At 46.7% G+C, this 24,128-nt stretch overlaps 2 protein-coding genes and 1 long non-coding RNA gene across 5 annotated transcripts; all 3 read right to left on the bottom strand.

Annotated features, from left to right (window-relative positions):
* Positions 1–6: 6 nt before the first annotated feature.
* Positions 7–1,287, bottom strand: atp5if1a (ATP synthase inhibitory factor subunit 1a). The gene is made up of 3 exons (XM_037263424.1): positions 1,081–1,287; positions 326–438; positions 7–249 (listed from the first exon to the last, which is right to left on the bottom strand). The coding sequence occupies exons 1-3, from the start codon at positions 1,150–1,152 to the stop codon at positions 108–110; spliced, it is 327 nt and encodes a 108-aa protein (XP_037119319.1). The 5' UTR covers positions 1,153–1,287; the 3' UTR covers positions 7–107.
* Positions 1,288–4,264: 2,977 nt separating this feature from the next.
* LOC119130539 (adhesion G protein-coupled receptor B1-like) lies at positions 4,265–19,335 on the bottom strand. Of its 3 annotated transcripts, XM_037264362.1 has the most exons (33): positions 18,880–19,335; positions 16,314–17,075; positions 15,574–15,723; positions 15,403–15,498; positions 15,170–15,334; positions 14,923–15,087; positions 14,510–14,674; positions 14,261–14,425; positions 14,079–14,180; positions 13,903–14,009; positions 13,621–13,815; positions 13,435–13,503; positions 12,643–12,751; positions 12,219–12,362; positions 12,070–12,139; positions 11,855–11,957; positions 11,460–11,503; positions 10,604–10,730; positions 8,638–8,741; positions 8,430–8,532; positions 8,201–8,351; positions 8,044–8,113; positions 7,898–7,964; positions 7,728–7,813; positions 7,431–7,602; positions 7,260–7,355; positions 7,143–7,179; positions 6,451–7,058; positions 6,335–6,370; positions 6,147–6,251; positions 5,900–5,950; positions 5,080–5,701; positions 4,265–5,042 (listed from the first exon to the last, which is right to left on the bottom strand). In XM_037264362.1, the coding sequence occupies exons 2-32, from the start codon at positions 17,044–17,046 to the stop codon at positions 5,495–5,497; spliced, it is 4,602 nt and encodes a 1,533-aa protein (XP_037120257.1). In that variant the 5' UTR covers positions 17,047–17,075; positions 18,880–19,335; the 3' UTR covers positions 4,265–5,042; positions 5,080–5,494. The 3 variants fall into 3 exon arrangements, with proteins under 3 accessions (XP_037120257.1, XP_037120259.1, XP_037120258.1); XM_037264364.1 differs by lacking the exon at positions 5,900–5,950; XM_037264363.1 differs by lacking the exon at positions 18,880–19,335 and having other exon boundaries at positions 16,314–17,988.
* Positions 19,336–20,139: 804 nt separating this feature from the next.
* On the bottom strand, positions 20,140–22,072 carry LOC119130695. Its single transcript, XR_005099487.1, has 2 exons — positions 21,833–22,072; positions 20,140–20,506 (listed from the first exon to the last, which is right to left on the bottom strand). It is a non-coding gene; the product is annotated as an uncharacterized LOC119130695 (long non-coding RNA).
* Between the last annotated feature and the right edge of the window lie 2,056 nt (positions 22,073–24,128).

The raw sequence follows: 24,128 nt of genomic DNA, 5'->3' as shown, positions 1-24,128 counted from the left end.
TTCTAATAAACATAAGAAACCGTCCCATGCAGTTTCACTTTATTGGTCGGATTTGCATTGAAAATAATGGGGTAGATCAATCACTATTTGATCATTATTGTGATGGCTCAGTCATCATGTTTGAGCTTTCTAATTTTTCCCTTATGACGGTCAATCTCCTTTTGTAGGCGCTCAATCTCCTTTTTGTGGTGATCAATCTCTTCTGTGTGGTGCTTCCTCAGCGCTTCCATCTGCTCCTTCTCCTTTTGTCTACGGTCGGACGGGACATGGGGTCAACCGCTAGCGAGAAACCACGAGAAAGGGAGTCGATGAGACGGGGTGTCACCTGAAGTACCGCTCCTCTTCTGCTGCTTCTCGTTTTCCAAAGGCACCTCCTGCTTCCCTCACAGAGCCTCCTCCACCTCCACCTTTCCCTGCTCCCTTTCCTAACTCACCCATCTGGAATACGAATATTTGCTTAACAACAACAACAACAACAACAACAACAACAACAACAACAACATCAACAACAACACATCCCATTTGTAGAATGTTCATGCAACAAATAAAAGGCAAACTTTCAAAATAGCTGGTGTTTTTTTTTGCTATATCGCCTACTCAGCAATGCTATTGCCTTCATATTTTGTTATATCTACCTCTCATTAGTGATTGCAGTACAACATCAACGTTTGTGTGCTTATAAATAGAGCTCTAACCACTTTTTTGGTGGAGGCTGTTTTGAATCATCAAACTGCCACGCCGTTACATGATGTCATGCATTTTTAGGAAAGCAGTCAAGCTATAGCCCAGTTTTGCTTGGCTCTCACACGTTTCTACTTTCACCCATTAGGTCAGTGACATTTGTCAATATTGAAACATCGTGTAGTATTTGTTGGCTTGATGCCAGGAGATCCACAGCAACACGAAGTGTCTGAAATACTTTTACATTGGGGCGTGTAATCCAATTTTACATTGTAATAACAACATATGTATTGCTCGAGTTGGCCCTGGGGTCAAAGTTTCCAGGTTGGTTGAAAACCATTAGCAGGCTAATGCTAACAAGCGTAACTGTCATTACGTCAACAGTCCAGCACGCTTTACCTGATCTGATGCCATTCTAATCTGAGGAGAGATGCAGCCCCTCACGTTCAACCTTAACAGAAGCCGTGACATATTGCTTGATGCCGTAGAAAGCGGTTGCCACGCACCGATCGGGCTTCTAAATGCCCGTTATCCCTGCTTGGGTGGGGAATATGCGGAAATTTGCAAGCACATCTGGGCGGAAGTAGGCGTGTTGCTGCCGCTGTCAGGCCAGGGTGAGAACTGCAACGTGAAGAAGAAATGAACAATTACAAAACAAATATTTAAACCAGTTATAACAACAACAAAACTAAAAGCAAAAGTAAAGAAAAAAAACACAAGCACACATAGGCAAACACGTTTCAAGAGAAAAAAACAGTAACTTAAAAACAAAATAAACAAAACAACTAAAAATAAATGGAATAGAAATGGGAAAAACAACATTTTAAACAAAACAAATCATGGCAACAAATAATAATCATAAAAAAGTGCAAACATGGTAGTAACAGCCTTACAACAAATGGTGGCAGTATACTAGTAAAGATGGACAATCACTATGTTCTGGAGTGAATAAACTACATACATGTATCATTCATATATGCCTTGTTCATCTTTGTTTTTTGACTTTTGAATCATTCAACAAGATTAAATGTTTTACTTGAAACATCTATTCCAAACATTTTTTTTCCAGCTATTGTTCTTGATTTAATGTATGTAATATATGTAAGTGTAAGAACAAATGGCTACTGATGCTTTTGAAACTATCAATAGCCACTAAATATACTGTAAGGACTGTTTTTTTTTGTTTTTTTTTTACTATAGAGAGCATTACTCAAGAATGCCTAATCAATGTAAATGTACATTCAAGCAGATTCAGATTTATTTAAAATTTTTGGGTGAGGAAAAACACCAGCCCACACGCTACTTTGTGGGTTTTGTGCATAATATTCGACAGTCATTTGCAGACATCCGGTCCACAGGGTAAAAAGCGACCAGTTACCTGGAATCCTTTCACCTCAGCTGCTCAAGTGTTGCCATAGGAAATAGTATCCTGGCAACAGCACTAACCTGTGCAAAGACAGAGTAAGGTCATGCGCACAGGATGACTTCCTTTTCATCAGCTCTAACATTCTGTTAAATACAATATCATGTCCATGTAGCTACTATTCTAGTTCAACTATTTCTGGAGCATTAGGCATCGAATGAATAACTGTTCAAAAATCCACATATAATTCATACCTCTGGGGGAGGGGCATGATCATATCTTTGCAAATTTCAAGGATTACACCACGATTGTGCTTTTCATGGAAGCAAAATGAAGAGTACACTTCCTGCATTTACACCTACAATATGTGGATGAGCACAATTTCTCATTCATTCATTCATTCATTCGTCCATTCATTCGTCCATTCATCCATCCATTCATCCATCCATCCATCCATCCATCCATCCATCCATCCATCCATCCATCCATCCATCCATCCATCCATCCATCCATCCATCCATCCATCCATCCATCCATTCATTCATTCATTCATCTTTGGGGCCGCTTCATCCTCACTAGGGCGGTAAGCGGGGTACACCCTGAATTGGCCGCCAGTCAATGGCACATACAAAACAGTTAAACTAATAATATAAATATGAATATAATAAATGAAATGTTTCTACCCCCTGCTTTGTATTCCATCTCTCCCCATTTCCCGTGCATGCCTTCAGCTCGAATGCTCTCAAGTCTATTGGTGAAACAGCCTCCAGAGTTGCCTGGATGTTGCCATGGCGACCATCAGTGCCGCGAACAGGGTTCATGCCGAGTCTTTGTTTTGTGAACACGCAAGGTCATTTTAGACAAGGAACATCTGGCATGCATTTTTTAACTGGAAGGTGGGCTGTAATTAAAGTCACGTAGTTTGCACTAAATAAGTCAGCCGTGAAAGCTTCCAGCACTTGTGTCAGCTTCTGTCCAACATGACATCACATGCCCTAACCTAAATGCTCCATCAAGGTACACGTGCTCCTTTCAAGCTTTTCATCCTCATTGGGGTATAAAGAAACATAAATATCTTCTAAATGGATTTTTTTCTTCTCTGTCAAGTCTTCATTGCTTGTTCATCAGTGATGATACGCATCTGTTGTTTCTATAGCAACAGCCTTTCATTTAATATCCACCCAAGAGCCAGCAAGGTGCTAATTGATTCTGCATTTCACATCAGGGGGTGTGGAGCGGAGAGGGGGGCAAGACTTGCTTTTAGATGGCTCTGCAGAGATGTGATGAGCCCTGGCGGAGTGACAACATCAGCAAATACTCTGTGAACATATATGCACACAGTATATTGAAGTATGTGCAATCAGGTCAGTTTGGGCAAAATGAGCAGCGTGTGCATAAAATAAGATGACTTACAAGGAAGTACAAATGAGTTTCTCCCTTTGTCCTTTATGCACATGCTGCAATGAGATCCAAAAAAGACGGGCCGCTTACCTTTCGTCATTGTGTGGAAACATTGAAATGCTGTCCTTTGTAATTCTTTGCCTCCTTGCAAAGCATTCAAATAGGACAGAGGACAGTTGCTCTTTGATCCACTTAAGAGCTTGCTTTTTTTGGTACCAACAAATCACGACTATATTTAGAGACAGAGGTTTTGCCGGAGGCTTAAAAATGGCGATTAAAAATAGATGACAAATAGATAGGCTCCTTCTTGGCGCTTGGACAAAATGTCTTCTTTTGGCCGAGCCTTCAATTTATAGCCACTCTTTTGTTCCGTCAACATATCGAAATGATGATACTACTCATCATCTGAGATTTAGCAAATTGCAGTTGCCTTTTAAACGAGGTCATCATTCATAAAGCACACTCCAATCATGTAATATAGTATATTGATTTTATTTGAAATCAATCACATTCATCTTGTGCGGTGAAAATTGTACAATTAGGGGAAAATACATCAAAAAATAAAAGTAGTGACAAGAGATTACCAATGGTTCAGTCTGTTGAGGTACGACTTGGACCGACATAGGAAGTGGTCAAATTGGAAATCGTAACAATTACTGACAACGAGTGACAAGGTTATCAAAAACACTTTGACAGAAGACATGAGGAGGTTCCATTACTCATCGCAACACAGTGGAGAGTAATAATATCCTGAAGCACATTTGTGGTGATATTCGTTCGTTCGTTCGTCCGTCCGTTCGTTCGTTCGTTCATTCATTCATTCATTCATTCATTGTATACGTACACTGTTTGCTTTGATACTAGAAGTACAGTGATCTACCTGTCACAGACACCTCCAAAAATGGAGTCTTAGGCTAACAAATCTCTAGTCAATAAATTCCTTGAATTACTAACACAGATTTGTTATACAATATTCTCATAAAGCGTCTATATGCTCAGTAAATATGAGGAAGATGGTAGAAAAGATTGGAGTCATCATCATCGTCAGTAAGAAAAATCCTAATAGAGTATCAGTCCTGCTTGAGCATCAAGCGCCCATCATATTGCACCATTTCACACTGATGGTTCAAAACACAAATGTGTTGAAGGCTCGACAGCGCCTCAGCTTTGTCCAAAGAGTCCTGCAAGGAAGGCTGAGAGATAAGTGGGCGATGATGAAAGCCATTGGCCTTTTCCTCTTCAAACGCTCACATTCTACTGCTCCGTCCGTCCGTCTTAAGAGTCTGTATTGTGCTTGCTGCTCTTTTGCTAGCCAGGAAAAATGTAAGAGGAACCAGGAAGGCATCACCCCTCAGTAGGTTTGTCCCGATGCGGAGCATACTGGCTAACAACACATTACGGAGGTGTTCCACTTTTTTTTTTTCCAGGTCACAGACCACCCCCCAAAAAAACCAACCCAAATCAATTGGCATTCAAAACAGAAATAGAGCAAATATGATAATCAATAATAGTGCTAATGATGATACTAAAATGACAATTAGTATGGTGGATGTGTTTTAAGAAGTAAACAGAGAAGATCAAATTGAACCAAAAAAATCTGTGCCTATCACGCACGCGCCAGCCATCTATAAAACGCTTGCTTTCGCTCTCTTTGCTATGTTGGAGGGAGATTTGGCTGGAACGGGAGCAGCCAAGAGTCGTAGTCATTCCTCCCAAACAGCCTATGACATTGGTTTGTTTGTCCAGCCCAAGGTGAAAAGAAGCACAGCGGGCATGGTGCGTGAGTGAGTCGCACGCCCTCCCACGGCCGACCGACCGACCGACCGAGGCGAATGGAACCGCAGCCAACTCTGGCCTAGGTGGACCGCCGACGCAACGCAACTCTCCACCAGCGCTTTGCCAAGTCCACTCAGAGAGGCAACCCCCCTCTTAAATGATCTTCCTGCTCCGACTGAGGATTTGAAGACATCAATTCTCGGAGCCAACTTACGATTCCAATACAGGAACCCAAAGCCAAAAGGTAAAATAAGGCGGGCACCTGACCCAGACTCAGACCTCCGTCTGCAGGTCAATGATGTCCTGGCCCACCAGAGGGATGGGAGTGCTGCTCTTCTCCCACTCCACCGAGTGGAGCTCCAGCGGCGAGGCGGCCAGAGGCTCCAAGTCTTTGCGGACCCACGCGGGGGGAGACTGCTGCTGCTGCGGTAAGCCCCGGACTCCTTCCCAAGGCCTCTCCAAGGGACCCTGCTGTTTGTCCTGCAGGGCGACAAAGGGACCACGCTTAGTCACCAAATTGCCACTCAGCATCTGCGAGAAACGGCTCATGCAAATGAAATGTGAATGTCAAATAACCCAGATGGTCTACGGAGGCGACTATTTCTCCTTGAGGCAAGTGCAGTGGTGTAGTAGTCTGACTACAATTTGAAATGGTGAGGTCATGTTAAAAACACTCACGCTTTGGTTCGTTTTGTCACTTCCTGCTGATGAGACGCTCCATCTCACAGACTGTAGGAAGAAAAATGCACCCGTAAATTCAAACGTTAACCATAGCTCGACGCAAATATTCTTTACAGGGGCATTTTTTCCACCGCCAAATTGCCTCGGATTGAATATTTCTTTTTTTTTTTTTTCGCTTATTAAGCGTCAATTCCTTTTGGTATGATGATGAGCAATGAGCAATGAACAATGAAAATGATGTTACCTTGCTGTCAGAAGCGGGCGACTCTCTGTCTTTATCGGCGTGATGTAACTTCCTGTTCAGGTCCTGGAACATGTTCTGGTGGCGCTTCTTTGTGTGCATTATTTTCTGTGGAAAAATAAGGAAACATTTCAATCATGGATTTTGACATAACGATACCTTTTGACAAAGTCTGATGGATTGATAGCTACCTCAAAGTCAAGCTCGGCATAGCGCGACTTTTGCCTCTATAAAAGAAAATGGAACAAATCGGCTTAGTTCGGTTGAAGTCAGAAAATAAAAAAAAATCCTTTTATTCCGCTCTTACCTCCAAGGAGCTCATAGACAAAGTAGAGATGGTCTCGCTTTTGGACATCATGGAGTTCATGGACTCAAAGGTGTTCTCCAGGCTGCTGTGAGTGATGTGAGACTCGCTGGACATGTTGTGGATGTTCTGGATGGGCGAGTCCCTCTCCGAGTAGGACACGCTGACCTGGTCGCAGGGAACGGTCTTGATCCCGAAGGCGGCTTGGGGCTCGGCAAAGGGGCCGCTTAGGTGCATGAGTCGGGCCTGGGGCAGCTGTTCCACGTTGATGTTGTATTTGCTCGGGTCCTCTTTGGGCTTGCTTCTCAGGGTGGAGGTGGTGTTGGGCATGAGCATGTAACCGCTGGCGTCGGAGACTCCGCCCTCCGCCTGAACCCGAGCCAGGTCGGCGTCCAGCTGCTGGAAGAGCTCTCCCTCGCACACGTACACGGCTTTTCCGTCAACTCCTCCCGCCAGGCGGCTCTTCTCTCTCTTCAGGGTGAGCGTGTGGCTGGAATATTCGGGGACCGCCTGCATGTGGCTCTTGTTGGACGGCAGGGTGTGGAAATTGGGGCCCATGGGGAGGGGCATTTGAGGCGGTGACATCTTCTCTGCAGATGAGCCGCTCATTCCTTTGAAGAAAAATGACGAGTCATCAAGCAAGGCAGGTGAGAAAGCATCCATGACCGAATGCAAATGTCAATGTGGATGCTTACCTTGGATGCACGAATCGCCATCCTTCTCGGCGTCAGACTGATGAAAAGGAAATAGGTATTCCATCAATGCACGATCGAAAAATCAGAAGGCATGATGATGAAAGCCAAGAAAGCTACCGTAAGCTGGTTGTGGCCATTGTGATGCGAGCTTCCCGAATCGCCGTTGCTGTCGTCCTTGCGGTCCACGACTCTGCACTTCACAGCTTCCTGAACCTAAAGATCCCCGGAAATTGCATTTAAACCACAGCTCATCACCTGCTAAACTAACGGAAAGAAATCCTCCCTTACCTCTCTCCGCAGGATACAGTGGACCATGACGATGATAAAACCTTCCAGGGAGTCGAAAACAGCAAAGAGGATTTGGAAGAGGGCCGAACGGCGGTCGGTGATTGCCAGGACGGCCGACATCCAAGTGAGGGCCAAGAGAGGCAAAACCACGCAGGAGCTCCACAACGATGCCCTGCGAGGGAGAGAGAGGCCATGCGTCCTTTGACTTGATGTCCTTGGCTCCTTATCAATACGCTGGTAATGGCGCTGATGTGAGCGATAAGCACCGAAGCTTAACGGCAGATCAATAGAACCTACCCGGCTCTCTCCTTCAGCTTCACGTCGGTAATGCCGTCCTTGGATACCAGCTTGTTAAAGACCAGAATACCAATGACCATATTCACCTGTCGGTTGGGCAGAGAGAAACCAAAGGGTCAGCGTTCCAATAAAAAATGGATTACGATTTCAAACTCAGATCAGATACGTACCAGAACAACAGCGGCGGCCGGACCCACAAAAGAATAGAGGAGCCCGCCCTCGAGAGAAAGCCAACAGCTAAAGAAAAAGATGGAAAGAGCTTTAATATGGTCACGTCAGGCAAAGTTGAAACTCAGGAAAAGACCATGAGGCTTACTAGTTGACGGTGCCGTATCCCTTGGCTTTTGTGAAGCCCACAGAAACGGCCACCACCAACGCAGGTAGACCTAAACAAAAAGGTCCGGGTTAGTATCAACCGAAGAAGCATTCGGGAGGCCAAACAATTCAAATCAAGGTGAGGTAGGTGCCCTTACCCCAACCCAAGCACAAGAAGCGCTTGCGGATGATGCGGTTGCGTAGACGACCCGTGACGGCCATGTACGACTGCCAAGCTTCTGTCAGCACCCAGCAGAACGACGAGAGGAAAAAGAAGTGCAGGAAAGCCGCTACCAGTGTGCAGACCACCTAAGCAAGCCCAAAGCAGGGTTAAAAAAGCCACCGCATTTCGAAAGCCTTGAAAGGGGAAGGCGGCCAAGCACCAACCTTATTGCGAGCTTGAGTTTGTCCCACCAAAATCAGGGCGTTGGAGCAAATGATGGACAGGCAGAAGTTGATGAGGATGACGGAGCGCTCGGAGCGGATATACCTGGAGCCGGTCGGAGAAGAAACAGCATGAGCATGAGATGGGCTGCGCTTTTGGAAAAGCCAGCCTACAGCCTTTACCACTGCAAGGGGAGGGGGGGTGACTTACTTCCACACCGAGACGTAGATGATGATCAGGAGGAGCAGGGTGAGAGAAGACACCCCGCAGCCCACGATGAGCGTCACGGACGGGAGGAGCGCCTTGTCCATGATCTGCGTGCGGAGAGGAGACAAAAGACACGTCTTCTAAGAGCTGCATAAAGAGCAACATGTGCAGCAACATGTGCAGTGAGTCCCCAAAGGCGCAAGGTGACCTCAAGGGCAAATGAAACCAACGGTCAGGCTGCCTTCATTTCCGCATCAGCTTGCTGCGTATTTCATCTCCCTCGGCCAAAACCGAGATGAGACAATTCGGTTGAATGCAGCGTCGCTGACAGACAAGTCTGTGACGCTCATTCTTCCCCTACAATGCATTGATGCCCTGCAGGTAGCCAGCCAGCCAGGCAGGCAGCCACGCAGGCTGAGGAGAAGAGGTGGACCATTAGCACCAGCGCATTCATCTGTCACCACCACCCGCCCGCTTGCTATTTTCCAAATGTTATTTTGACTTTGAAGATTGAGGTGGCTGCCACAAAACAGCAGTGAAGGAGCTCCATTTGAGATCTTTTGAATGAGCTCTTAGCCATTGAGTTTGTTGTCCTCTATCTGGGTTGCACTATGTAAGTCAGGCTTTGACCTAAATATCAAACATATCTTATGTCTGCCCTTGCCTGCATCACATGTTGGAAGAGAAACAAGTGAGGGAGGGAGTGCTTGATGGACCACAAGCTGGTCAAGGGCAGACCTACATTTCCTATCATTTCCTTCTGCGTGCGCTCATATCGGAGATGAAAGCTAATGCGCCGCAATATGTGCCTTTATGCTGATATTTTCATCGAGGAGATGCTATTGAAAGTGGTCATAATAGGCTGGATGGTGGCGAATGTGGGCGGAAGGGAGCGGGGGGGGGGGGGGGGGGGAGGGACCGTCAATGTATAACCAGACGTCTGTCTCTCATTGGTTCACATCTTTGGCATTGTCAGACACAATGAGGCTGAGGAGGAAGAGGAAGATGTGAGGGGGGGCGGACATAATTGAGACTTTGTAGATAATAGCCGATGATGACCACGGGTGATTCTGCTTGTTTCCACAGCTTAAGGTCAAGAGGAAGGAGTAAGAGGTGGGCGGGCAAATGCAGACTAAACAAAAGGCACTGACTGGAGCTAGCAGGAGGAAAAACAAAAAAGACTGCAGTCAACAGCTCTTGAGCAGTTTGACTTCGGGGCATTTTGATTAAATGCATTTATCTGTTGTTTGTTTGCGGTGAGCAGTAATTGCTGCACGGCAGAGATGGTCACATCACATCCTCCGCCAGAGGAGGGGCGAGGAAAGAAAAGGAAAGGGAAGGAAAGGAAAGGAAAGGAAAGGAAAGGGAAGGAAAGGAAAGGGAAGGAAAGGAAAGGAAAGGAAAGGAAAGGAAAGGAAAGGAAAGGAAAGGAAAGGAAAGGAAAGGAAAGGAAAGGAAAGGAAAGGGGGGTTGTGTTTTTTCTGGCCCCTAGCTCCTCACTTATGAAAAATCCCCCAGGCCGAGTTAGCGCTGCAGAAGCCGTTACCGTGGCAACTGGCTCGAGCAGCTTCTGGGGCAGCACAGTCTACAGGGGATTTTTTTTTTTCTCTCTTGATTTGGTTCATCTTTGAAAACACAATTAATTTGCACACAAAGCGAAACAGCTCACATCATGTCATTCAATTGTGCAAAAGATGCTGCACACAAAATCCCATCACTAAATGGAATCAAATGATGTGTTTGTGCATATATTCACATTTGCGCGTCAATGCATGACACTTTCCTCCCTCTTTCAAATGAAATTCCGATTTTTACGTCTCCTGCACCGAGACAAAGAGGCGCCATGCAAATGGCTTGAAAAAGCACCAGCCAGCCAGCCAGCCAGCCAGCGAGCGCGTACCGCATCGCATTTGCACAAAGACGGTAGCAGAGAAAAAAGCTTCAGTATGATCAAATTAGAAAGACTTACCGAGTCGAAGTTGACGCGCGCTAAAATGGCGAAGGTGGAGAGGCTGTCACACACGCATTTGGTTCGGAATGAATGAACGGGGACGGTTCTGCAGCTCCGCGCAGACCACGAGCCAAGCAGGGAGGATCTGCACAAGGGAGGAAGGAGAAGAGCAAAGTGAGAGGAGGAGAGCAAAGCAGAGCACAAAAGCAGAGGCTGCTGCTGCTGCTGCTGCTGACACAGCTCATTAAAAATGCCTTTCCATTAAAAGATAGACAAATGTTTTACACATTTTTTTTGCAATCTGTTCAATCACACTTGCATTTGCAAATATTAGCTTTTATTTTGGAAAACAGTGACCGTCAATCCGTCTTGTGATAGTGCTTCAGTTATTTAGCCGTCTTTTCAATCACGAAAGAAAATACAATCGCTTAATAAACAGTAATCAGGGGAAAAAAGATTTCAACATACACTCATGCAAATAAAATTGTATCGGATTAATCCATGGAATGATTGATTCTAAAACTATTTGACAGCACTCATTTCACTTTGTTATTTGTCTACTTTGCTGTTTACTCTTTTTAAATTGTTTTGCCTTTCACTGTGAATGTCTGAAATGTACTGTCTGCTTGAGCTGGAAATGATAGAACAACATCTTGTGCCACTTCATGAAAAAGGGATGAAAGCACATGATCACTCCCCCCTGGTGAGTCTCAAGGTGCTGGATGGATGGATGGATGTTCTATGCATGACTAAAAGAAGGTTGGAGCTGGTGACATATTGCCGGCACCCGCCAGAGAAAAATAGATGTGTGACTAATGACTTTGATGCACTGCACACGCACTCAAAAAGAAAGACGACACGAGTCAACACTCACGTTTCACTTTCATCCCACGAGAGGCACGTCTCGTTCATTGTGTCCTAAAAGAAGAGAGACGGATGGAGAGAACATTGTGAGGAATCTATCTGCACTTTGAAATTCCATAGGAAAAATGTGTGAAAAGCAACACCTTCTCCAAATTCCAGAAGCTCATTACAGGGCCAATGAGAGGGATTATTATTTTTTTTTTTCTTTTCTTTCAACAGTGACTGACCAGCTGGTTAGGCTGTGATGGTGGCAGCTTTCAGCTGGCAAAACGATTGCCAAATGTCACCGTTTCAACACAAATGTCAAGGAAATGTCAAAGCCGGCCCCGGCCGCGGTGAGCAAACACCCAGAGGGGATGCTGCGATCTTTTTTTTTCGGAGGCTCCATTAGTTTGGGCGACTTACATTGTGGAGATGCGGGAACTCAATTTCGACGGGAGAAGACAAGAGGGCAGGGGTAGGGCTGACAACCACCGTCACTACTTTTGAATTGAGCAGAGTCGAGTTGCTGCGGAGAGACAAAAACATCTTCAATATGGATGTTCATAAAGGGTGAGTGGCGTGGCTGCCATCTTGTGGCTACAATAAGAATGACATGAAGATGCTGGCCGATCGATTACCTCTGAAAGGAAAGAAACGAAGTCAGGTTCCTGTAGAGGACAATGCCGGTGACGAAAGCTTCATTGCCATCTGAAATCAAACAAATGGTTTCTTGGATACACATTCAAGTGCATGACATAGCAGCTAAAGTCATTTTTGGTGCGCTCACCACTGGGGTCAATGGCTAAAGCGTCTCTGGAAACGGAAATTTTCTCCTCGGCAGTCCTGACCCAGTCTAACATTCCCCTCCAGCCTTTAGCGGGGAAAGTGAAGTTGGAGCTGGTGGAAGTGGGCCGCTTATGAATGCTCAGCACTGAGAAGGAAACAGAAAACACTTCCTTCATTCAGAGTGACAGGAGAGAGTTGCAGACCACTGATGAGAAATGTCACGGCTGTGAACTTTGCAGTTATTCTGACAGACAGATTGCTTCATTTCAAAGTGAGTGTTAAGGCGAGTCGGGAGACAGCAAGTCGTTTGTGTGACGGATGGATGGATGGATGGATGGGACACAATGTCAAAGAGGTGCTTTGATGCACTTGGCGTGAGGACAAATCATCCTGACGAGACACGAGCGCTCCAAACGCGGGCTCACCTAAATTCTCGGTGACTTCGTAAATATCCTGGAAGCCGCTCATTTGCATACCGATCATGTTCACCGACTCCTCTACGAGACGGAATAACACCTTAACGTTGGCACCCATCTGGATGAGAAATGTGGGGGGAGAAGAAGAAGAAGAAGAAAAATTGTCATTGCAATTCAAGATGCATTGCTGGAGATGATTTATTTACAATTTCGGGGGAAAAGTCTGCTTGTTGTTTTGGCTCTGACCGAAGACGCCTCGATTGATGCCAGGAAACACCGAGCGCAAAATGTCACGACTTTATCCGCAATGGACCGGTTTGAAAATTGGCTCAAAAGAAAGCGGAGACTTTTGCTCATGACTAACCATCTATTATGTCTTTTCTGTGTCGACATCCGCCCGCCGCCCACTGCAGCGAAAGCCTCGCTTGCTGCTAGGCAACCAGCAAAGTTCCTTCAAGCCATAAATGGACTGACTGCCTGTTGATTCATCCTGATATTTCTACAGAATCTCCTTTCCATGGAGGGGAGGGCTGCCCCGGACTTGCGTGTCTCTGACGCACAAACCGGAGCAGTGTGGGTACAAGGTGTGCCTTTTCTATCCAACGTGTGCCGTCTGTGTCCTCTCTTTCTTTGTAGGACGGCCACAGATTGGCGAGTGGGCGGGCGGCCGGGCGCCGCCGCCGCCGTGTATTTCCCTGACTCAATCTCACGCTCACCCCCGAGTCTTTGCTTGACTTGTCGTGACCATTTGTTATTTGGAGCACTAAAGGTTAAATGGCTTGAGAATTTCTTGTCACGTACCTGCTGTGCCTCTTCCCACTTTTCATGATGTTCCTCTTTCAGCAGGTTGCTGATGGTCTGGACATAGTTCTGCAAAAGAAAAAAAAAAAGTTGGACTCAATAAAATGTAAAGGGCCGGGCGGATTGACATTGCTCCCCCCCTGCATCATCTCGAAACACATTTTCAAAGCTGACTTTTCAGTTTACCTCAACATCTGCGTTGCTAAGCCTCAGCGTGGTTGCCTTGTACAACTCAGTGATGTTCTTGAGGATTTCCATGACGGCCATGAGGTCACCGCTGTATGTGGCGCCTTCGTCCGTTGAGAACCTCAAACGTGAAATCACCTCAGCGATGCCGTCGACGCTTTGTGCCTTCTGCACTTTGCTGATGTATTCCCTCGACTACAAGGATGAGAGTGCCAACGTGAAGGACTCTACCTTTGGATCACGTCATGTACGTACATCAAGGCTCCGTTTCTTGGAACTCACCAGGGTCTGAATGTTATCGTAGTTCTTGGAGACACACTTGACGTAAGTCGGGCTCTCCCAGCTGGCGAGGCCGACGGCATTGAGACTGCAGCGGCGAAGAATCAGACCTGCGTGACAGTACGCGATCAGGCATGTATGGATATGAATACTCGAAATAAATACAAACATCAATGTACCTTCAGCGTCAGCGGGACATAAGATGGCCGCCATGTCTCCAGCCGGAGTTTTCTTCCACACAACGTCGCCATCGTTCTGCTCAGGGCAAATCTCATGGGGCCCTAAAAAGAATTGGAATCATAATCATGTTAGCTTATCTTGGACGAGGTGCTAATCTTGTTTGTGCAAGCACATGACTAACCAGGGCATCTCTTCTCATTGCAGCGCTTCTGCTCTCCTCTTTCACCAGGGCAAGGCTCCCCACCAAAGAAAGGACCCTCACATACTCTTTGTCTTTGCTGAATGCCGCCGCCGCAAGTCTTGCTGCAGCTGCCCCAAGCGCTCCAGGCGTGCCAGCGCCCATCAACTAAACACACACAGTAGTAGCATGCACCGTCAAATCTCAACTGTCATTTGTCTTGTATTGATTATTTGTTTTTTTTAAATTTACCGGGGCACTCTTTCAGGAAGCAGTTGATGGCCTCTTTCCAACTCCCGTGGCACTCTGAGCCCCCGTAGGATGGCCCATTGCATTCTCGTGTCCTCTGCCTGGTACCGTTGGAACAGGAGGCAGAACATGGACTCCACACTGACCAGTCATTCCAGTGTCCGTCCACTAGAGGGAAGCAGAGACGCATCAATGATGAGCAACACAATTAATTGGCCAATGTTGGAGTGAGTTCATTAGATTTCTTTGAATCCACCACTCGTATTTTTTTTGGGTTTTGACATCATTATTTACTCACCAGCCACAACAACATCTCATTGTAATCAGATTCAGTATAAGTGCTTTTAACAAAAACGATGCTCCCTCTTGACTGACTCGAAGTGTAATGACGCAACAATATTTAGCAAACGTCTCACCGGGGCATACAGCGATGTTGCAAAGCTTGTTCTGTCTTGAGGGCCCCTTGCAAGGCTCTCCTCCGTTCTGGGGCAGCCTGCATGTGCGAGTGCGGTCGCGGTAACCACGGCCGCACGTGGAGGAACACAAGCTCCACGGGGTCCACTCGTCCCAGGCGCCATCCACTGAAAGTCAAAACGATCAACCTGATGCAACGGACACATTGATCGATCTCACTGGTGTGCAAGTCATGAACCAGGAGGTTACCTGGGCAGACAACGGTGTTGTTGCAAGGTCTGTTTTCACGCAGGGGTCCGGTGCACTGGGTGGTGAAGGAGGAAGTCGCGCAGACCCGGGTGCGGCTTTGCCAGCCTTCTCCGCATGTCACCGAGCACGAGCTCCACTGGGACCACTCGTCTGTCTTCGTATTTGCTGAAAACAATGGAGTGAGTTAAACTCTGGAAAACACAATCTTGCTAGTGAGCGCAAACTAAGCTTACCGATTTGGGTTGCAACTCCTCCGAGGCCAGAATCATCGTGCTCCCTCCTCAGACCAACAATGGCCCGCAGACCCTGGCTCTTGCTACGTTCTGTGCCTGGAAGAAGAAGACAGTGCGGTTCATTGCACTGCATTGAGCAGCTGGCGCCAAACGAAGGAAACGAGAGGTTACCTATACAGGCCCGTTGGTTGCACGCCCGGCCTTCTTCCACGGTCCCCTCGCATACGGCATCGTCGGGCTGACAGGCTCGGCTGCGCAGCTGGACGCCACCGCCGCATTCCTGACTGCAAACTGACCAGCGGCTCCAACCGGCCCAGCCCTCTGTAAAATATAGACAGATCTATCGATTAGGGCTGCAACTGATGGCTCAATGACTTGACTCATCTTTTCTCTAGCCACCCCTTTATTCTGATGGATATATTGGAGATCAATCGAGATTTAAGGACACGGTCTGCTCACTCCAAGCGGATAGTTGTTTATCCCCAAATCGCTTGAAATGATCGGTCGGGCGGCGTTGCTATGCCGACCGACCGACCGAGCGACCCACGGCAAGTGCGCTTCGATTTTCACCGCCGGCTGACCGTGAGGTCTTTGTGCTCCTCTCCACCGACATAAAAGCACGGGCGGCCTGATCACCCAAGTGAACGCGCTTGACTCGCAGCACAAGGCGGTTAGTGACGCGTGTGTTTCAGGTAGTTCATCCAATTAGCTTTGAAAGAGGCGCTTCTCATTACTTTGTGGCAGCCGAGTGCACATCCCTCGTCTGGGCTTGTGCTCGGCAGACACAAACGAAAGGGTCAGCGAGTGAGTGGTAAGGTGGGAGGGCCGCCGCCGGGAGCCGCCGGCAGAGCAAACAGTGCAGACGCCGTGGGGGTCGTTACAAAACACATGTTGTTTCTTTCTCAACTTACTGGTGATCTCAGCATTCTGTCGGTTGTCTCTGGGCACGGGAAGGCATTTCTCCACGTAAACGCCGCCTCTGTAGCAGCTCCCCGGCTTCCTTTTTGGCGTCTCCCAACACTGGCAAGGGGTGTTCATGATACCGCAGGGATAGTCGTGGGTGCTGTCAGACAGGCACTTCTCCAGCCACTGGCACAGCATCTGGCAGGCGGGCATACTCGGGTTCCTTTTCCCCACCACCAGAAACTCCGACTTGAACTCGCTGACGTCGTTCTGGCCCCGCTGCTCGTTCTCGGGGCCGTTACCGGAGGCCACCTTGCGGATCTGCACAAACTGCTTGCTGGATTCGATGTAGGTGACGGTGGTGGAAGCGTCGCACAGCCTGACCACCTCGTCGTAACTCTCCATGCCCAGGAAGGTGCGGGACGTCTCGATGAAGGAGTCAAACTGGAAGGTCCTGACCCGCTTCGGCTTGCACGACTCAGTCGGCTTGGTGATCTTCATGTAGACGGTGTAGCGGCGGGGGTCGGGGTTCTGCAGGGTCCAGGAGCACGGCGCCGACGGAAGGTTGGCGGTGGACGAGAAGACGCCGAAGAAGCGACTTTGCTCCAGGGTCGCGCAGGTGTCGGAGGCCGGACCGGAGGGGGTGCCGGAGGTCAAAGTGCCGAAGAAGAGCACGGCGAGAGCCACGCAAAGAGCTGGCGACGCCATGGGCTCAGCTTTGGCTGAGAACCTCAACCTCATGTGCTTCTTCTGCGATGTCAATGAGGCAGCTGCAGAGGGACAGACAGGACAGCATGCAAGACACTTGAGTTCCGATTCTTATGCACAAAAGTTTGCATTGCGTCAGTTCTCTGGGTTCAAGACCGTACAGAGTGAATGAAGGCGGCTGGTTCTCCGCAGGATAATTGTGATGAAACAGCAATTACAGGCTCTTCACAAAATGCTGCTATCGCCAAGCTCTCAGTCTTTTCCTCCCACACGCTGAACCAAACTGTGAAGCATCTGCGTCAGTCTGACGTCCACGGACGCATTACCACTAGCGACGGTGGCCACTTAGGCACATCCTTTTTTTTTTTTCTTGCACAATGCACAGCTCTAATTACATGATAAACAAGAGAAATGATTTGCGCGTACCAGAGACTGATTGCATTCTCGACACTGATGAGTTGAATACACCTGAGATGAAGAAATGCAAATGCATGGCCATGAGTCAACTTTTGCAACATTGAACTTCAAGGTGAGCAATGCAATCATGCTTCCTGCAGATTGCATTTTTTTTTTTTTTGCAACAGGTTCTACAAAGTCATGCATGACGCAGAAAGTGTTGCAAGATTTCCGTTTGACCTGCCTTGGCTGAATAGACAGGAGATACTCTGACTGGTTACTAGGCAACATCCCAGTGCAATTTGTCTCCTATTCTGGCTGATTATAAAACACTATCAGGCAGGTTGACAATCGACATCATCTATGTGAATATAAAAGCCTTAAGGCAGCAGCAGCGCTATATGATTTGCTAATTGCGCTGCCATTCACTCAGACACACACCTGCTGCACTTTTCAGACTTCATTTCCTCACATCTGCGAGCAGCATAGCAAAGACATCTGCTTTGGATAGAGAGAGCTGTCTCTCTCTCTCTCGCGCTCTCTCTTTCTCACACTGGCTTGCCCACCTCACCCCTCCCTCCCTCCCTCCCTCCCTCCCAGCCCACCTCCAACCGGAAGCTCCATGAATGTGCATCGGATGCTGCTGTGAAAAGAAAGGAGGTCCAGCTGTCGTCTACGCACATTGCCGTGCACTTTCCCTCCTGACCTTTTTTTCCCTCTTTGCCTTCCGCCTGACCATTTGTTGCTTGCGGCAACATTTCGACAAAACAAGTAGGCGAGGGAGTAAGCGGGAGACTGTTGTCATGGAGACCTTGTTCCAAATAGTTTGGCTCACAATTGCACTGCTGCAACGTGTTTGCTCATCGTGATGCTGGTCACAGTTTGGAAGTGCAAGAGGAAACATTGCAAAGCAATGATCGAGGACGTTTCTTACTTTGTCACCTTTAAGGAATGCTGTAGGTATTTGCAGCATGTGCACGTGGCATTCAGCTTTTGGCAAGGTGCTCTTGCCTTGCCCGAGCAAAGTAAAGAGATGTCATTTGGAAGCCGTTATGGGTCAACTGTCAAATTGCTTACAAAATGACAACAAACCCATCGGAAAGTTCTTGAAGCTTGTCACAACAGTTGTATAGACGGAATGAAATATATCATATCCGATGCAAGTTGTGAACTCGAGAGCACAGAAGTTAGTTGAGAATCGGCATGACGTTTCAGCACCGCGGACAGTTTCAAAAGGCTGTCGAAGCTACGGTGCATCAAGTCACATTCAGTACCATGGACAGCGACATTAACGTTTCAACACGAGCTGAAGCTACGGTGCATCAAGTCACATTCAGTAACCATGGACAGCGACATTAACGTTTCAACACGCAGCTGAAGCTACGGTGCATCAAGTCACATTCAGTACCATGGACAGCGACATTAACGTTTCAACACAAGAGAAAATAAAGACAAAGTGTATTTTCTTACCGTGTCTTTCAACGTGAAGTCTTTGGAACTGCGGCGCGGACTTTGCTCTGGCCAAAACTTTTTGCTGTTGTTGCAGTGTTGGACGCGATGCAAAAAAAAGCTGCGCCAGGTCCGCTGTTGACCCGACTGGGTCAGCCCCGAGTGTCTTTGATGCCCACAAGCAAAGAATTTATCTTAAAAAGTGACTCTTACAAACTCCAAAGAGTTTACTACCAACTTGGTTGAGCTGCTATATCCAGAGAAACTGGCGTATAGCGCGCGTTGTGTTGAATCTGGCTGGCTTGCAGTGAAGCTCCAAGACGGTCCGGAGAAGCAAAACGGCGTGTACTCTCGCTTGTCTGAGCTCCCAGAATCAATGTTGGTACTTCTACTCCCGGCTTCGGAGTCTTCTTGCTTGTGGCACTGAAAGTGGCTTCAGTCTCAGTGTAGCGTGTGGCCTTCTCCTGGTGCTTTATATCCAACCCCGCCCCCCCGCCCCTTGCAGTCACAGTCAGTGCGTGGATCAAGTGAATGAGACAGCAGCAAGACGGGAGGGGAAGGGAGGGAGGGAGGAGTGTACGTGGGAGAAGTGTTAGTGACCGTGTTTGCGCACAGAGCCGCGAGGAGGGAGGGAATGCGTTGATGCAGAATGGAGGGAGGCGTGTTCGCATAGATACAGACGATTATCAACACCAAACTACGCAGATATCAACGCAGAGCCAAAGGTACCGGAAGGAGGATGACCACAATCAGTGAGGGAGGGAGGGAGGGAGAGAAAGCGAGAAAGAGAGAGAAAGAGGATGAGGCTCTCGGCCGAAGCATAAAAAGTACACTTGGCAACGTCAATATTCTTTTAAGGCACTATTCACCAATCGTATTGAAGCAGAGCGCATATTTGACATGAAAAAAAATCCCACTGAAGAAATGAACGCGATGCATAGTGAAATACATATAAATCATCATCATCATCATAATTGATCTTTGACTCGCTTTTGTCTTTCACGAGGTCAGAAAGTGGCAGCATGTGTGGCAGAGCACAGTTGCCGAGGAGCCCAACTTTCTATAACGTTTGATGAAGTTGGAAATTGCAAGGCCAGACTTTGAAGATGGCATATTTCAGCATGGGCACAAACAAATACATGTGCAGCTTTGTGTGCATTTTCTTTCTTGCGCTATTGACACTTTATAGGGCCCCTGCTGCCTGCTAGCGCCAAAAATACGAGCACAGTGTGAGGAATGTCCTGTGGAGGCCAAAACTTTTATGCTTGCATTGACTTTTTTGGTCATTTGTTGACGTCTGCATCAGCCCACGCTTGCCTCACTCTTAAATGAGCCACAACTGAAGGGTAAGAAATGTTGAAATGATTTTGAATACATTATCCTTTATGGCTGCGTTGTATAATGGCAGACACTTTATATGACTCCCGCCTCAACTGTGCACATGGGCACCTACCAAGGTGACGAGCAAAAGAAATAAAAATCCTTAAATCATTCACGCCACTGAACAATTTAGAGTCTTCAATTAACCTCGCATTGTTTTGAAGGATAATGACTAATCTACTCCGAATGACATCACACAGTGGCGGCGGAGGATCCCCATGGCGCTATGACAGAACGACGCTCCACCTCCATTTTATTCTTAGAGAATCTGTGGGAATATATTGAGCAAAAACAATGACTAACGGATTTGTTTTGGACTTCCTGATTCATGATGATCAGAAAGCGCTCACTTTTGAAACAGAGCCAAGAGTAGTGTAACAAGCAGACACCCACATTAGGTTATTCCTTTTCACGCGTGGAGAACCACCCAGGCTCGCCTACGTTGCGTTCCCTCTGTGTTTGAGAAGGGGGTGCTATCCTAACCTCCTTTGTAAATTGGGGAGATACTACTGTGCTCATTGTAGGCCTGCCGTCATCATGTTAGATGAAGCTAATACTTTGATCCCTTTTGATACTTACTTTCAAATGATTATTAACACTGCCTTTCTTTTGAAAGGCTTTGAGCTTTTTTTTTCTACAGCAAGGACACACTTTCAATGATTAACTGTGACCACACTGACCAGGAAGCAAAATGAAAAGGCCATAGGGAAGCCATTGTGTATTTGATAATAGTGGGAAATTGGTTGAGAATGAGAGCGAGAGGAAGAGTGAGAGGTAGAACTGGAAAGAAAAAAAACTTAAGGCGCTTGGGAACTCTTTGAAACATTCCCCCCCCCCCCCCCCCCCCCCCCCCCCCCAAAAGAATATGTCTCGTTTCAAAATGATGAATAATAACAAACGATTGCCCCTTTGGTACATAAAAGCTCCTTTTGTCCAGATTCACCAAGCGGGTACTATAAAAAAGAGACTGGCTCTCATAATCAATGTCTCTCAGGTCACACAAAATGATTGTAAACGCTTTTGATCTGTCTACTAACCGCCCCGGGGAGTCTGCACAGTTATTCTGGGAATCAATAAAAACGAGGGAAAGTTGCAGCTTCTCTTCTGGCCATGAAGAGAGGAAGCCTAGTGGTAGAGTGTCCGCCGCCCTGAGACTGGAAGGTTGTGGGTTCAAACCCTGGCCGGCCGGCCGGCCGGGTCATACCAAAGACTATAAAAATGGGAGCCATTGCCTCCCTGCTTGGCACTCAGCATTAAGGGTTGGAATTGGGGGGTTAGATCACCAAATGATTCCCGCTGCTGCAGCTCACTGCTCCCCTCTCCCCCAGGGCAGGGGATGGATCCAAATCACACGGGGATGGATGGGTTCAATGCAGAGGACAAATTTCACCACACCCAGATGGGTGTGTGACCATCATTGGGACTTTTTGACTTTTAAGTTGACAAAGATTCTGAGCAGATTGTTAGGGCACATGATTATTCTTGCAGGTTTCTCTGTGTCCCCCCTTGTTTTTGAACGAAAGCAAATCCTTCATTAGGAATAAGCGGGTGGTAAACAGCGAGCCATGTGTCGAGTATGTGTGCAGTGACTCACTGTCTTTTCTCTTCACACTGTGGCTGAGAAGGCCTCCCTGACAACAGGTGCTGCTTGCTCCAGCAGGAAAGACATACATGGTGCTACCTAACCATGATGACTAGTGCAGTGAATCCCAAACTAGTGCAGCAGCGGGACTGGCAGAACCACAACAGCGAGCGCTTCACCGGGCTAGCCTTGACGCTGTGACTCATATGTTCCCATTCAAATCTCAGAGAGGACTCCTTTTTATGCCGCTCGAGAACAAGGAACAAAGAAAACGTGGACAGGAGTAATAAATGCTGCGTTTCCTATGCACTCCCCCCCCCCCCCAATAACCACGTATGTGAAACAATTATAATGAATAAATATGTACATTAATATGACAAATAAAAAATAAAATAAAGGTTAACCTTGCACTATTTCCCATTAAAATAACCAAACGCATATGAAATCTAATTATCGTTTTAGTTTTATAACATAAAAGGAGGTTTGAATGATCCATATGGTACTTTTTAAAATGTGATGATAATTTGTTATTACAATTTGAGTTGATTATTTTTTGTTAACTATAATAACAACACTGCGGCTGCATACTATTCTGCCTCTCAATACTCACAAATGTGTTTTTTTGAACATTTCAAATGACCATATCCTAATTTAAGCATGAATCCTTGTGCAAGCAGCATCAGTTTGTCATTTGTTTTTTTTAGGAAGGATGTACAGAGAGGAAAATGTTTTCAATTCAGTCACTCTGGCTAGTACTCTGCGTAAATGTGAAGAGTGCCATTACATCTGCTTTCTCTTTTTCATTTTCTAGTCTTCGCCGCCTCACTCGGTTTCCCCATCTTTCTTTGTCTGGCACACATGCGAGGCCAGAGAGTGTGGGAGTCGAAGGGATGACTCATCTGTTGCACACCTCATCGCTGCCGTCCAACCATATATGGGCTGCCCGGAAATCCATTTCACTGCTCTGCTCTGAGGAGAGGAGCAGGCCATTCAGAGAGACCCTCCTCATTTATTGCTTGAATTGATGAATAAATACCTGATTAGTCTGCATTCGAATGAAACGACAAGCGACATGTGACCGCTGCTTCGGCAATGTGAGCAGTTGCAGCTCGCAAGTCGGTTAACCTTTTGTGGCAGCGTGCATCAATGACGCTACCTCAGAGCTTATTGAACGTGATCTTATTTGTGCATATGATACACATACATTATTTGCACATTTCAATATAAAAAAGACATTTACAAATGATACGATGGAAAAGGAAGTAGGCTCTAATTCAAAGATAAACACAAAATGTTTCATCCTCTTTACGTTGCATAAAAAGAGGAACGAGTTATGCACAGACAGGCCTTCCCTCAGATGGACCATCGAAACCACTTTGATTTGTCTTTATAGTATCGTTTCCTGCTCCCATTGCGCGCAAGGTTGAGTCACGGCAGCGCATTGAAGAGATGCCCATCAAGTGCTTGGGGTCTCTGCAGGCTTGCCCAACTTCCCGCAGGCGTGAAACGTCCATAATGGAGAGAGAGGCCAGTCTGTTCGTCACTTAGCGGCTGAGTCAGGCCGATGATCATTCAACTCAAAAGTCTACAGGGGGAGGCGAAGGATTTTCTAAGCTTACTGCACGCTTACGCCAAAGGTAAATGAAATGAATACTTGAAGAAGCCACAGAAAAATGATGAAGCCAGTCCTAAATCCTCCAGAATGGTTGAGCCAATCGGAATACATTGAGAGAGACGAAGATACGGTCAATCGGTGATTAACTATCATCTTGCGCAATCGTTTTTGGCCCTAAAAACAGATAAGGAAACGGCAAAACATGTTGTTGGCGAGGTATTCGTCGCGACTACAATAATAGAAGTGACATAAGACGACGAGAACCTTAGTCTTGTAAACGCGTGTGTTTCAAACACATGCAACAAAAGCTTAATTACAGCAATCAGCAGTCAAGAGTAAATTGGGATGAGACGGAAGAAATACATCCATTCCACAAGCACCCCCTTCAAACTAATTACGCTGCGTTATCTGATGACTAAATATGAATATCTAATCACACTGTGGGTAAAATACTACCCCCCCGAAAAGTGTGGAGCATGTGGTTAGCATGATCATTCTGCTCTACAATTTGCATGTTGTGTGTGAAAAGGAGTTGTTTCACACCACTTGATAAATACGTGTATATATATTTTTTTTCATTAGCCTGGCCAAGACTGAAACCTTTTAAAGCAAAGACAAATGTCTTGATACGTATTTGAAGTCTGAAAAAGCATGAGCAATTTATTTCCTTTCTATTTTATCCTATGATTGGTT

Source organism: Syngnathus acus, chromosome 11, assembly GCF_901709675.1.
Source record: "Syngnathus acus chromosome 11, fSynAcu1.2, whole genome shotgun sequence".
NCBI classification, from domain to species: Eukaryota; Metazoa; Chordata; class Actinopteri; order Syngnathiformes; family Syngnathidae; genus Syngnathus; species Syngnathus acus.
This window is presented reverse-complemented; position numbering and strand designations above follow the sequence as displayed.